Source organism: Lissotriton vulgaris, chromosome 5 (genome assembly GCF_964263255.1).
Source record: "Lissotriton vulgaris chromosome 5, aLisVul1.2, whole genome shotgun sequence".
Classification (NCBI taxonomy): domain Eukaryota; kingdom Metazoa; phylum Chordata; class Amphibia; order Caudata; family Salamandridae; genus Lissotriton; species Lissotriton vulgaris.
Window position 1 is genome coordinate 1,491,001,997 of NC_141693.1, and position 14,940 is coordinate 1,491,016,936.

General features: G+C 46.2%; 1 protein-coding gene across 7 annotated transcripts in view; it reads left to right on the forward strand.

Annotated features, from left to right (window-relative positions):
- Positions 1-14,940, forward strand: part of LOC147712816 (zinc finger CCCH domain-containing protein 11A-like) — a 507,151-nt gene that overhangs the window by 108,036 nt on the left and 384,175 nt on the right. For all 7 annotated transcript variants that reach the window (XM_086923487.1, XM_086923489.1, XM_086923491.1 and 4 more), the window contains exons 5-7: positions 6,051-6,170; positions 8,222-8,345; positions 8,746-8,940. In XM_086923487.1, coding sequence (XP_086779613.1) covers positions 6,051-6,170; positions 8,222-8,345; positions 8,746-8,940 — 439 coding nt within the window. The remainder of the gene's footprint in view (positions 1-6,050; positions 6,171-8,221; positions 8,346-8,745; positions 8,941-14,940) is intronic.

Here is a 14,940-nt window from a genome sequence, read left to right on the forward strand (position 1 = left end):
AGTTTTCTTACAAAACCCGCAGTCAGTAGCTGAAAGAGCTCTACACACACTAGACGTTAAAAGAGATCTGCTATATTACGTTGACAGAACAAAGTCATTCAGAAAGACAAAGAAACTATTTGTTGCGTTTTCACCACAACATAAGGGTAATCCCATTTCTAAGACAGGAATACCCAGATGGATAGTTAAATGCATTCAAATATGCTATCAAAAGGCAAAGCGCACTTTAACAGTTCCCCCAAAAGCCCACTCAACACGCAAATTGGCTTTCCAAGTAAATATTCCCCTAGAAGACAAAATTTGGGCAACTACATGGTCTACCATACACACTTTCACTAAACACTACTGTGTTGACGTGCAAGCTAAACAACAAGCTGCTGTAGGCCAGGCTGTCCTTAAAACTCTGTTTCAAACTACTGCAGCTGGAACGGGCGAACACCGCTAGAGGAGAAACTGCTATACAGTCTATGCTAAGATATGAATTGAGCAGCCCACATGCCTCGAACGGAAAATGCTACTTACCAGTATGCATCTGTTCTTGGCATGTAGGGCTGCTGACATTCATATCGCCCACCCTCCTCCCCGGTGCCTGTCACAGCTGCAGGGTTATCTTCTTTACATACATTTCCATGGTCATGTCTTACTTTCCTATACTCTATCTTTGCCACAATGGCGAAAAACAATCTGAAGATGGAGAAGATGCCCATGCACACTGTAGCCCAGGGGAGGAGTCACCTATCTCGTGATACTTCGAAGACTCTTCCAAGACAACAAGGTGCAAACATCCGGACCCAACACTAGGCGGCGATCTATGCTAAGATATGCATGTCAGCAGCCCTACATGCCAAGAACAGATGCATAAAGCTAAGTAGCATTTTCCATGCCAACTTTACAGAATCCTATGGATAGGCACTGTAACATATAAGATTTGATGGTAAGACTGAAGATGGCTTTTTGGAGGGACAGGAATGCACTCGTATGTATGTGTGTGTATGTATATATATATCAACCAGGTTGACTCCTTCTATTCAACGCCTGCGCTCTGATAAACACGGTTGCCTTTCCCTTCGGCAGGAGTCCAGCCGTTTGTAAATCCACAAAAGTATTTCAATCATTTATTGAAAAAGAATGGGAAAGCACACTCTCGAGTGATTTTTTTATATATATATATATATATATATATTTTTTTTTTAATTTCTTGCTCAATAACACAATCCTTTTTGGAAAAGACGAGCGTGGACCCAGGTATAGCGCAGAAATTATATCTTTATTTAGCCTGCTCTGCCACTACCCGTTTCGGGTGCTCCCGCCCTTGATCACATATATATATATAACATTTCTTTTCTCATTAGTTTTGTGTTTCAATCCTATGAGAGTAAAATTATATAATGACTTAATGGCAAAAGTTTTTTTATTTTTTATAAAGATATGTTACGGTTTTGAAATTTGTTATTAGAATCTGATAGACTACTAGCTGCAGATTCCTTAACATAGAATTATCCCCAGGTGTGAGACTGCGGGACGGCATCATGTGACTCCGCCCAGGCGTAGTCCGCGTAGGTGACGTCAGCGAGGTCACATAAGTTCCACCCCGGGCACCTACGTCAGTTTTTTCCAGCGCGGATCCGGTTTGTGCCCCGGGCCTGTTTAGCCTTTCCCTTCGCTCTTGCATGTGTTGTGGGAACAGTGTGTGGATGCCTTCGGGCTTTAAGTCTTGTTCGTGTTGTGGGCGCTTTGTCGGCAACGGACCCTCAACTCATTTGCATGTGGTGCTTGGGGATGATCACGGCTCCAATGATTGCGAGGTGTGCCAACGGTTGAAGCCGAAGTCGCGGCGGGAATGCCGGCTGAAACCTTTCTCAGCTCCCATGTCCAGTTTGGCTTCATCACCTTGCTCCGCTTCTGCAGAAGGTTTTCGAAGCGGCCGTCATCGTCGTCCTCCTCATCCCTCTCCTGTGCCTCAAGAGCGTCGCTCCCCTGTCGGTAAGTGTCGCAGTTTGTCCCAGAGGGCTGGTTTCTGGCCTGTTGGGGACGTGAGCTTTCCGCCGGTGATGCAGCCCGCGTATCATTCCCCTATCCACCGTTTCCCAGTGAGGGGGCGTCGAGAGCCCCAGATGGAGACGTATGCTCTGCTTTGCAGGCCTCGCTAGCTTCTCCTCCTTCACCTCCTGGGACATCGACGGATCCCTTGCGCTGTGTGGGGCCCTCCGGTGCGTCCCCGACGGCTTCGGCCCCAGCGCCGACTGGTTCGGATTCAGGCTCGGAGGATGTGGTGCTGTTGGGGTACGGCCCTTTGGGGGGGTCCCTCCTTCAGAGGTGTCTGCTTCGCCGCAAACTCCTGCGGGAGTCCCTGTGGTGTCTTGGGAGGTCGCCGGGGCTCGGGACACATCCCCGAGCCCCTCTCTGCCCTTAAGACAGCCGGAGATTCTGTCTGAAGCTGAGGTGATGATGCTACGGCGCCGGCAGATGCTGGCCCTGGCGGAGCCACAGGGGTCGGCGTACCCCTCTAGTCCCGCCATGGGTTGAGGCTGGAGGGGGACCCTTCGTCCCTCCCCGGACCCTTCTAGTCCCTCCACACAGGCGGCTGCCTCGTCGGAGGTCGAGTTGGCCTTAGCGGTGCCACACGGGTCAGCGGGCCCCTCTCGTCCCCTCATGGGTCGAGGATTGCGGGGGACTCCTTGTCATTCCCCGGGTCCCTCTCGTCCCTCCACGCAGGCAGCTGCCTCGCCGGAGGTCGAGTCGACCTTGGCGCCGCCATGGGGGTCGGTGGACCCCTCTCGTACTCTCATGGGTCGAGGCTGGCGGGGGACTCCTTGTCGCTCTCCAGGTGTTTTTCGTCCCTCCACGCAGGCGGCTGCCTCTTCTGAGGTCGCGTCAGCGCCGTTACAACGCTGTCCCTTGGCCACTTCGGCTCCAGCCCAGCCCCGGTAAGCTGTGCCATGTGACGTGGTGAAGGCCTGTTCAGCGTCTCCTCTGGTGTTGGATGACGACGACGCCCTGCTCCAGGTTGCGAACTCTACAGGACGTGGATTAGTCCTCGGACGCCCCCTTTTCCACAGAGGTTGGGCAACTGTTGGTGTCGTCCTCTCCGGAGACGGGCCGCCGCGGCGTGGCTTTTTCCCCAACGTCATCAAAAGACTTCTCCTTGCCGTCGCCGCAGCCGTGGTTTTTGCCGGAGGAACCACAGGCCCCCCCTCTTTGGTGCCTCTTTCTCCTTTCTGGGCCTGGCCCTTCCCCGCTTCACTTGGTTTAGGGGATGCCCGCCTTAGTTTGCATCAGTTTCCCCATGGAGGAGCTGCTTTTTCTGCCGTGGGGCACTACGGAGGCGGGTGTGACCTTCGCTCGCGCTGTTTCAACTGCTGTGGGAATTTTGCGCATGGCGGATCCGGCTGTCCATTTCCCCGCGGATCATCTTTTGGAGGTTCTTCACGAGGGCTCTGGTGGGAGGGAGCTCCTGCTCCCCTTTGAAGGTGCGCTCCAATCTTCTCTGACTGGGACTTGGGGGTGCCCCGCCACGGGGGATCCGGTGCCCCAACAACTTCTGCAGCAGCACCTTCCAGATCCACATGACCCGGTGTGTCTTTCCCTCCACCCCTCGGCGAGTGTCCCCCTTTTGCGGACTGCCTTTCCTTCCCTGCCGTCGCTATTGACTCCACCTTCACGGGAAGCCCGCTGGCTGGACTCTTGGGGCCGTAATATATTTGCTTCAACCAGTGCGGCTCTGCGGACCCTTACCACTTTATGTGTTGGCTAGGGCCTCATCTTGCTTGATGGACTCGGTGGAGTCCCTTGAATCTGCAGCTTCTCAGGGGGGTGCTGGTGTTGACTTGCGGAACCATGCATTAGATGGCCGGGAGCTGGCTGCGTTTATTCTTCGCTCCGCTCTGGACATCTCGGAGATGCTTGGTCGTACCATGGCTTCTTCCGTTGCCCTTCGCCGCCATGCTTGGCTTCGGGCCAGTGTGTTCCCGGAAAATGTGCGGGAAGGGCTGGTGGATCTTCCCTTTGATGGCACCCTTTTGTTCCACGCCCCAGCGGACTCGACCATCCGGAGGTTCTTGGCGGGGCTTCGGCCTCCTCCTCCACCTTCACCTCCTCCCCCTCCAGGGCCTTTAGCTTGGTCCTCTGCACTTGCCTCCCGGTGGGTGGCTATATCTTCTGTAAGTGCATTCTTTCGCTCTTTTAACAGGATGATTTGTTCTGTTTCTTGTTCCTTCCTCCTCTTTGACACTTTGGAGGATGGATTTATATGTTCTCCTGTGCTCCTCTGCTCTGATCCAGGTTAGGGGCTTGCCTTCACTTTCTTCCCTCCCCTCCCTCTTCCCTTTGGTTGATAAGGGTTCTGGTCCCTCTGCTACCCTCTGGGTTGGGGTCATCTCACCGTGCCCTTGCCCTTGTTTCTTGGGGGGGGGGGGGGGGTCACACTCTGTGCTGGGGTTCCCCTGGAGATTTGATGGTTCTGTTTGTCTTGACACCAGTTCCCCTTCGTTGTTCATGGTTGGGGTTGTAGTCCTGCTGTATGTTGTCGTGACATTTTTGCATGTGCTACTTATCTCCAGAGGGGGCTATCTACATCCTGGCAGGGTGGCTGCTCAGGGCTGTGCTCTGCTCTTTTTTTCTTTTTCCTGCCTTTGGCTGCTGCAGTGTTGACACTGCTCCTAGTGGTGTTGTTAGTCACCATTCTTTTTCCACTTTTTCTGTTTTTTCGCACACTGTTCCCAAACTCCCACAGTTTTGTCTGATGGTTCCGCGTTGTGGTGTGGAAAAGTTCTCTGACGAAAACTGACCTAGGCCCGCCGGGGTGGGACTAATGTGACCTCGCCAACGTTACGTACGCGGACGACGCCTAGGCCGAGTCGATTGATGCCGCCCCCCGGCGCGCAGGGATGCAGTGGCAAAAAATTTCCGGGTCTAGTCTCACGCCTGGGGATAATTCTACGTTAAGCATTCTGCGGCTAAAATCGTCTCTACCAGATACATTGATACCTAAGGTAAGTAACTCGCACATTAAGAATTATTAAACAACAAATGTCATTTTTTGTGATTTTGGTTGAGTATATTCAGATGCCAAGAGTTATAATTCATATACATTTCTTTTTTTATGTTTTGTATAAAATAAAACCGCCCAATACATTCATGTGATAATCTTTAGGGCTGAGCCCGTGTCCAATTCAGAAAAGATCTATATTTGTGTCTAGTTGTGAAAGTGCTCCGCTGAGTAATAGGGCCTGGTGCACACGTGATCAAATGATTTTTTTGAAGGCCCTGACAATTCCACATCCTACCCCTGGCAAGAAATGCAGGTGATTAAATTTGGGGATGTTATCGCCATTGTACAGTATGAAACATTCCTATTAATTTGCTTTTGATGTTTCTTCCGTGTCTTCCACCCAATGTAAGGGTATGGTCCAATTTTGCTTTCTGAGATACGTCCATTTTTACTGCAGAGAAGTATACTTTAGAAACCAAGATTTCCCAATATCTGTATGTGTGGTTCTGATGTTTTACAGTTGTATTTTGTGTTATGCATCTTTTCCAGATGGTAGGAAAACGAGCTGGGCAAGAGTGAAGTCATTCTCTAGGATGCACTGGCCCAGAAGTACTTTTGTATTAGAAACCTTCTTCTCTTATGAGTCAGTATTATGTGTTTGTCACGAAAGCACAACTAGGATGAAGAAATTCAATACGTTCTCTTTGATCTGTTTGAGGGGGAAAAAAGCAAATTGAATTTCTTGTTGTGTGTGGCATTACGTTGGTGCTGTAAAGTTAAATTGTGCCCTAAGTGGGATGCATCAAATTCTGCAGAAGAACTGATTGTTTCCGTACCACAGAGGGATTTCTATAATGCCAATAGTGCTTCCCTACATTGGAGTGTTTGTGCTGTTGGGCTTGTAAAACACCCCTGGAATTTTTTTTGTAAATCTCCTGTTTTGACCCATTTTTATATTTTTAGAGTTGAATCGAAAGCAACATTTTAAATTAAGAATGGTCTATGGGCTGTGATTTGTACGCGAGGGCATCATAGTAATTTTCTATTTTCTCCTGCACAGGGGGACAGTTGTGCGTTTCGACACTGTGAAGCTGCTATTGGAAATGAGTCTGTGTGCACACTATGGCAAGAGGGACGATGCTTCCGGCAAGTGTGCAAGTACAGGCACATGGAGATTGATGTAAGTGACTTTGGAGTTGAATTTTAAGGCCATCACGGTTCTAAATGGGGGCAATAGAATCTTAAATTAATAGTTTTAGAAGGCTGATATGTGGGATTGTGCTGTACAAATGCACTTAATACAGCACTTCAAATGACACAGTTGAAAGGCAAACTGGAACAACATGTTTAGAGTTGGGCTATTCTCTATAAGCCAAGCCTAATACAATTTACAGTTATCAGAAGAAAGTAAAAAAAAAATGATACTTTAATTAGACTAGCAAAATAATGTACCGTATTTGCATATTCTCACAACAAATCATATTGTGGCATTTGGTCACAAAATGGTGCACATAAATGGTTTTACAAGTCCATTAAGGCTTTGAATTTATCAACATAATATACTCCTAACCAGGTGTGTAAGTAATCTAACTGTGCACATTGCACTAGAGCCCACGCCAAAGTTTTACATGACACAGAATCTTCGAGGATGTGGCTGTGACCCAATCTCATTTGGTTGTGATCCCAGGGTTTTAGATGGAAGACACCAAGAAAGTAATTTGCTCTATGTTCTACTGATAATGTCCTACGGATTCTATTCCTCCTTGAAATTCATGTAGATTTTTTGTTCTGTAGCATAGAATACCTCTAGCCACCACAGTCTGCACCTTTTGGGCTGCAGCACAATAGACCCATGTCCACAAAATACATGGCTTCGTAGACACACACACACACACACTCTCTCACCCTTCACACTCTGCCTAACATGCATCCCCTCCCAGCGAGCCATATGGACAATCCCATTTCACAGTCCTCACTTTCCCCGGAATTCTCTTCTTCTCATCGTCGCTCTCAACCTCAAACCTGCCTCTAAATTCCTCCTCCCTCCATGTCCTACTTTTCTTTCTTTTCTCATTTCCCTCCTTTTTCTCCTCCCTTACAATTCTTCTTCTTCTTCCTCCTCATCTGTTATCATCACTTGAACAAAGTCACTCAACATCTATTTTTTTTTCTTCTTCTTGCAAAAGCCAGGGGTTCACCCTCCGAGTTTTGACTGTAATCTTAAGGAATTTTATGAAGACCAATGAAGGACGCAATTACTTCATCTGAACAATTACTGGGAAAGATTTAAATACTTTGCATTACTTAGAGGGCATGCATGTGAATCTCAGTGGAGCTCATCTGCTATATTGTCAGCATTTGCATAGTGCACTTCCACAATTTGTCTGGATGGTCTTCTTAGTTCTTGTTGACCCGAGTCATGGTGGGCCGGTTTGTAAAAAAAAAAAGGCAATTCAGTGTAGTGATTACTGGTAGGTCATATTTAGATAATAGGAAGATAAAGTTGTGTTTGAGCTTCTATCTGTGTGCCTCAGTCAGTGCGGAAAGATTTTGCTGCTAATGTTGTTCAATAAGAGGGGCAAGTTCGTGTTCTCCTCTTCTTGAGTTTTGTTAGGAGGCATCAAATGCTGGAGATCTGTTGTTGGTACTTTGTTGCATCAGATTGCCTCATGTTGCCTAAATCCAGAATGGTTTTGTGAGGATAGAATTGTTGGTGTGCTATATGATGTGGTCTTTATTTTATTGGGTCAGCTGAGTTTCCCGGTCTATGCACTTTAAGTAGCATCAATACCTGCATCAAAGACCTGCAAAACAAGTTGTCCTACACTCTGCTTATGTGAGTCACCAACAAACATGGGCTTCCTGGCTTTGATGTACCAAAATGACATCATTAATAATGACCCATGTAGGCACAGACTCCCCAAGGAAAAGTGGCCAAGAAAAAAACAGTGCATGCTACTTTGCGAGGAAGAAATCTGGATATTTTCTCAGCGCTTCAGAGCCTAGATAAGTGGATGTGCTGAAGTCCTATATATTTCCGCAAAGTAGACATTTTGGGTATTCTGGCAGAGGTCATCCTCTCCTTGCTTCTGCCAACCTTTCCTTTACTGCCCCATGCTCCAAGAAATCCTTGCTTCTTTTTAGTGAACTATAAATGTCCACAGTTCATTCTAGGGTTGTCATTTCAGGCAGTAGTGATAGTTTGAGTAATATACTTCTTTTTGTTTATAGAAAAAACGCAGTGAGATTCCGTGCTATTGGGAGAACCAGCTTTCAGGGTGCCAGAAGGCAAATTGTGCCTTCTATCACACCAAAGGACGCTTTGTGGATGGTATCTTCTTCCCGCCAAGCAAAAGTAAGTTTTCCTTCATTCTATTAGTATGTGAAATTGACATTCCTCTGTCTTTCCAGAGACTCTGCCCTGTATTGATTGTGATCTTCCAGTTCATCAAGACTGACAGTGCTGTGTTGTAGCCTGTGGTTTGGAAAGCCAAGAAGTGCCCTACGTGCCGGGCCAGTCCTGAAGCAATGAGTTTAAAGGCATAAGGCATTAGAATTGAACTGTTTATTCTTGAAGTGTGTAAATGGGAGGGAAGACAGCCTGGATTTCAAGGTTTTGGGTACTATAAGCCACTCCTTAAGTGGGATAATATAAGCGAGGTTTGAAAAGGAAAACTATTTTGCTGGAGTACCCGCTGGACAGTTTGTCAAAGCTTTTGTTAGTGTTTTAGTCCCTATCTGGTTCTTTTTTGTAGCTGCTGCTAGCTGGCCTGAGTCTACTGACGATGAAGTAAAGGCAATGCAGCCCTCACTCCAACAAGACAAACTCCCTGGCTTACCAAACACTTCTCCACAACTTCGTGGCGTCATAAAGGTCGACCATGAAAATGTGCCCAGCCCCACGCATCCACCCGTAATCATAAATGCTGCTGACGACGATGATGATGCTGGTGAGTATTTCTCCTAATTGCTTCCATGATCACTTGCTTTCGGTACCCTTTTTTCTATCTGAGAACTGGAGGAGGGAAGTATGGTAGATTACATTTTTTTGTGTGAGCGTTGGAATATGTGATGTTGGCAATTAAGCCTTTATTTTTCCTAGCTGTGCTCTGAAAGCTATGATAAAAATGGTTGGCTGGTGCTATCGACTTGATCTTCTTGGTCTTTAATTGATTAGAGGGTGCCTTAAAGCTGACTGTTATGTCAAAGGAAGAACATTGTAGAGCTGTTTGAGCTTAATTCATAGCCCCTACTCCATATTCTCCAAGACTTGACAAGGAATGTCATATATCCTTTCACATAACCATGCCGACAGTGGAGCGGTATTGTATCCATTATCCTTGTTTGATGAAAAAAATAGATATGAAATGATCTTGTATTCATGTTTGAATTTATCCAACATTGTGTTCTTCATGATGTGGGGAGTGTCTTTGTTTTATCAGTGCTGGTAAGACGGAACCTCATGTTTAGGTCTTTTTCCCCCCCAAATAGTTTGGACCACACTTCAGTCTCCACCAATGTGTTTAATTACAAACCATTGATGACTTGACCTTTGCCTTGTATCTGAGCTTGGGCGTAGCCTGGTTCCAAGACCTGATCACATACATAAACATTTAACTCCGCATGAACCCTCCTTGGAGCCATAGCAGTTTAATAGCTTCACACAAAAAAGGAGTTGTGCTTTAAATCCAGCAATCTGCCTTTTCCCCTTGTGCCAAAAATTATTTGCTTAAGCCAGTTTTGACCCTATGACAAATACTAATGGGACCGCATCAGGATGTGTTACTCGTGCACTCAAACAAGTATGGGCAAAGCCAATAGGTCACGCCTTCTGGCTTTGCCAGTGCAAAGTTACTAGTTTTGCCAATGCTTTTTGATTATGTTGTTTAGGTAGAGCAGAAAAAAAATGTTGATGCTAGTGCTGAACTAAACAAAATAATGCCAATTATGTATACATATGTATGCACCATAACACCAATGTGATGGTTTATACACACAGTTGCAGGGGCCAGTGCCCCCAAAGCCATATGTTTCTTTATTTTGTTTTGTTTTAAAGAACAGTCTGGCAGAAAACTCCAGTTTCTTGGGCTTCTGAAATGGTGAGTGGGAGAGCAACATTGGAAAGAATACACAGACTGATACCAGAAGCAGTGAGTGGGTTGGTGGATCCCTACATTAAATTAAAAACAACAGGCAAGCAGGACGTTGAGGGGCTTTGGAATCAACACAATAACTTTTTCCAGCAGAAAGAGTCCAGGCTTGGATCATAGAGGGGAAGCAGCACATCGGGATAGAGCATGCAAACGCGTAAAATCCCTTGGAGTATTGAAAGCAAAAGAAAAAAAATATCTTAAGTAGGTCCATGAAAGTATACAAGTCCTGCAATCAAAGTAATAGTAACAAAAAATTATGCAATACAATGAAATGCAGTGCAGCAGACTGCGCCGGGGACCCGCTCACGCACATCGGTCCACGGGGCAGAGGGTCCTGGCATGTGTGGGCGCGGTACTCACCCCGGGCAGCATCGCCGGACCCTCCTCCTCTGCTGCTCTGACCTCGACAGAGAGGATGCAGGAAAAGCTTCTGGATCACAGGTCGGTGCTCAGCAGTGTCTGGGCTGGGCTGCCTCCCGGTGGCAGCCCAGTGGGCTCGGGCACCAGTAGCACGACTAGGCACGCGTGCCCCCTCCCTCCGCCGGCGTCCCCGCCCCGCATGGTCACGCCGTGCCTCCCCGCCCAGCCGATCCTAGGGAAACTGAGGACAACGGGGCAGAAGTCTCCCCGCGTCCAGGGCAACTGAGGACAACGGGGCAGAAGTCTCCCCGAGTGCCCGCGTTGCCTATAGTTTCCTCCCAACCCGTGTGCCGGCGGGGCTGAGCGCTGCGTAGACCGAGGAGTCACCTGATCCCGTATTCAGCCCTCATGGAAGCGATAAACTGAAAAAACCTACTCCTCGGGGCGGCCTCAGCTCCAGCCCCTCGCCCGCCCACCGGACCTCGGTCTCCAGCGCCAGCCTCGGTTAAACCAGTGACCAGCTGGAGGTGCGGACGCTCCTGCTCACAGCAAGCGTGTCCTGGCGCCACCCATCGAACCGTGTGCTCTGCCTCCGGCTGCCATTTGTTTATTTATTTATTTGATTCAGTTTATCCAAAGGTGACAGAGCGCTTTAGAAAAGAACCAGGTAAGTTACAAAAGGTCATCAAGATAGACCAGAGGTCTTCAATCTGTGGGGCGCGAACCACCGGGGAGGAAGCGGAGGCCAGTGAGATCTTAAATCTTGCAGCCAACTCCAGCAACAGACACTTCTAAAAAGAACAAAACAGGCCGACACGAAAAAAAAAAAATAGCACACACCTACCGCCGCGATGACGATCAGAAAAGGGTGGAGAGGGAAGAAATCGCGGGAACGCCCACGAATCTGGTACGGCCATGGCGGACAGATCTCTGTTCCAATGGCTAGCCTCCATTTATGGAGCTAGCCAATGGAACAGAGGGTGGATTCCGAAGCCACATAGTATTCTCATTAGGTTTTCGCCTGCGCGAAAAGCTGCGCAGTGCGCAGCTTTCACTTAGGCGAAACCTAAAAAAGACCTATTCATACAGAGACTGGATGCATCCTAACAAAACCTGCACTATCACCATCCTCAAAAAGGAAAATTCCTTTTCTAGAGGATACTAGACATAAAATTCTTCTACAGAAGAAAAAAGACATAGCTACCAGTCCCTGTTACTCATTTCCTACCACCATCTTCACCTGTGCCTTTAGTACCTTATTCACCAGGTAACCCTTTAAACATTACACATCCGGGGTCTCCTCGCACAGATGCAGATGCAGGGGAGGGCATTTATAAAGCACCACCAGACTCCTGGCATGACTATAATGTAGACCCTTCAGGAGACGCAGATCCTGATATTTATCCTGCAAAACCCTCACATCCTGATGACAACACCTCATATCAGGAGTGAATACCCAGGGCAGCTACTTACCATGGGGACACCTTACATAAAGGAGCTATAGGGGAGAACTTTCTGTTTGGTACTTTATGGGCCACACATAAAACAGCAGTCTCTCCCACTGTTAAAAGGTATGATGCAACATGCAGAGAATATTTTTAAAGACCCTGTGTAAAGATGAGTCCAAAGCAGTTTATAGAATGAAATAAGCTTTACTCAGATAGGCATACATAAGAAGACCTCCAGCTCCTTCACCAACCTCTTCTTACTGAGCTGCACTTTACAAGACAACATTCTGAGCTCCTAGCAACATGCTCAGTGTTCTATAAGCATAAATCCTAACACATCTCCCCCATTACAAATGCAAACAAAATACAAGGCAACCTATACAAAATGATATAACATGTTTAATAAAGATTACATTTCGTAAAATAACAAACATTAGGGAGTAGTACATTTAGCAACATTACCACTACTCCAAGCAGAACCATCGCTCAAGATAAGAATGTTTCTTTTGACACATTTCACTTGTTTGGGTTGCGAAAACTTACTCTCCCCTTTAATCACTATACCTCCCTTCCTAGTCACAACCCAATCACTTACTTTGATGTCATTCTCACGTACCCTCATTCTCAAATTATATGATTGAGCAGAATCACTTTGCCGTTTATGAACACTACATTTCACATCCTTACGATCAACCCAAACACACTTTGTTCCTCAACCAACCCGGAACCTCCTTTGTACCAGGTTCCCGCCCTTTAAGGGAAACAAAAGGCGAGACACCAGTAACTGAATGTGGCGTGACTCTATAAGACCACAACATCTTCTTGAGTTCATCTGACCATGTAGACCATTAGCAAGAGATAGTTGAATGTTTTCCATCAACAGTCTGTTAATCCTTTCTACAAGGCCATTAGCTTGCGGCCTGAATAGCGCAACTCTCTCATGACAGATTCCCATACCATCCAAAAAATCTTTCATTTATCTAGAAACCAACTGCACCCCGTTGTCTGATACTAGAGTTTTTGGGATTCCTTCATTCAGAAACACTCTTTCCATAAAACCAATTACTCTTCTGGTATCAATACTCTCAGTAGACTCCACCACAAACCACTTTGAGTGGTAATCCACCAGAACCATCAAAAACTTATTACGGACACCCAATTTGGAAATTGGACCAAGAAAATCAATAGCCAATTTTTCCCAAGGACGTACCGGAAAATCAACACACGAAAGGGGAGGCTGCCTAACAATTTTAGTTTTATCACTACCAGCACAGGTATAGCAATTTTTAACCAAATCATCTATTTCTCCATCCATGCCTGGCCACCAGTACGACTCGCGAATCCTCCTCTTTGTCATGTTTCTTCCTAAATGACCTTCGTGCGCCAAAGTCATAATCTTAGACCTAAGATTGCATGGTGGCACCAACCTGTTTCTTCTCCACAACTTACCTTCTGAAACACTTAATTCACCCTCAACATGATAAAAACCCTTTAAACGAATGTCAACACTAGACTCCCTAGACCATCATTCAGAAACATTTCTTATGACAATTGACAACACCTGATCCTCAGACATAGCAGATTCCCAATCTGCTTTATCAAATGCCAAAATGTCATTACAACTAACTACAAAGTCATCATTTTCTAAATCTTCACCTACTGACTCAACGGGCATTCTTGACAAATAGTCTGCAACTACATTCTTCTCACCTCTGACATATTCCATCTCAAAATTGTACTCAAGCACAGACGGAATCCACTTAGAAATCCTGGGAGTTACATTTCCTTCCAAACCTCTTCCTCCCTTAAACAAGTGTACAAGGGGTTTATGATCCGTTCTTACCCTGAAAGGCAAACCCCAAAGGAAATATCTGAAATGCTTTATTCCCCAAGTGCAAGCGAGGGCTTCCCTCTCAATAACGGAATAAGAAGCTTCAGCACCCTGAAGTCTCCTTGATGTAAATCCTATGATCTTCTCCACACCATTACAAATCTGGGACAGTACTGCACCAATTCCTACAGCACTAGCATCTGTGGTAACTGAAGTCCTAGCTTTCACATCAAAGTGACCGAGAGTCGGTGCATGCACAATTCCTTTTTTAACACATTTGAATGCTTCATCACAAACCTCACACCATTTAAATGCAACTCCATTCTTCATCAACACCCTCAATGGTTCTACAACATTGGAAAATCCCTTTATAAACTTTGAACAATATTCAGCAAGACCCAAAAAAGACCTAAGCTGATCTTTTTTGGACGGTATAGGAGCATTGACAATTGCAGCAATTATACTCTTCTAGGTCTTAATACCAAGACCAGATATCTCATGGCCCAGATAAGTCACACTGTCTCGTTTTAATTGACACTTTTCTTTCTTTATGGTCAAGCCATTACTTTCCATTCGTTCCAACACTTCGGTAGGACCTTATCATGATGTTCACAACTTTTCCCAACAATCAACACGTCATCTTGAAAGTATAAAACACTATGTATCCCAACCAAAACCTGTTGCATCACTCTCTGAAACACAGCCGAGGCGGACGCCAACCCAAAGGGCATCCTACAATATCTAAATGCACCCAGCGGAGTCACAAAAGAGGTGAGATGTCGAGATTGTTCATGTAAATCTATCTGGTGATAAGCTGCAGACATGTCAATCACACTAAAAATCACACCACCACCCATAGCACTTAACATTTCAGAAATATTTGGTAGCGGTTGTCTATCTACCCAAATATTTTTATTCAAGTCTCGAAGGTCCACACAGAGCCGAATCTTAGCCCCACCATCCTTAGGTGCGACGACAATGGGGGTGAGCCATTCAGAGGCTTCAATAGGCTCAATAATTCTCAAATCTAACAGTTTATCCAATTCATCTGTAAGAGGGGCTCTCATTAAATGTGGAACATTTCTAACTCTATGAACCACTGGGACTGCATTCTTCTTGAGAATAATTTTGTGCGAAAACCCCTTTAATTTCCCTAAA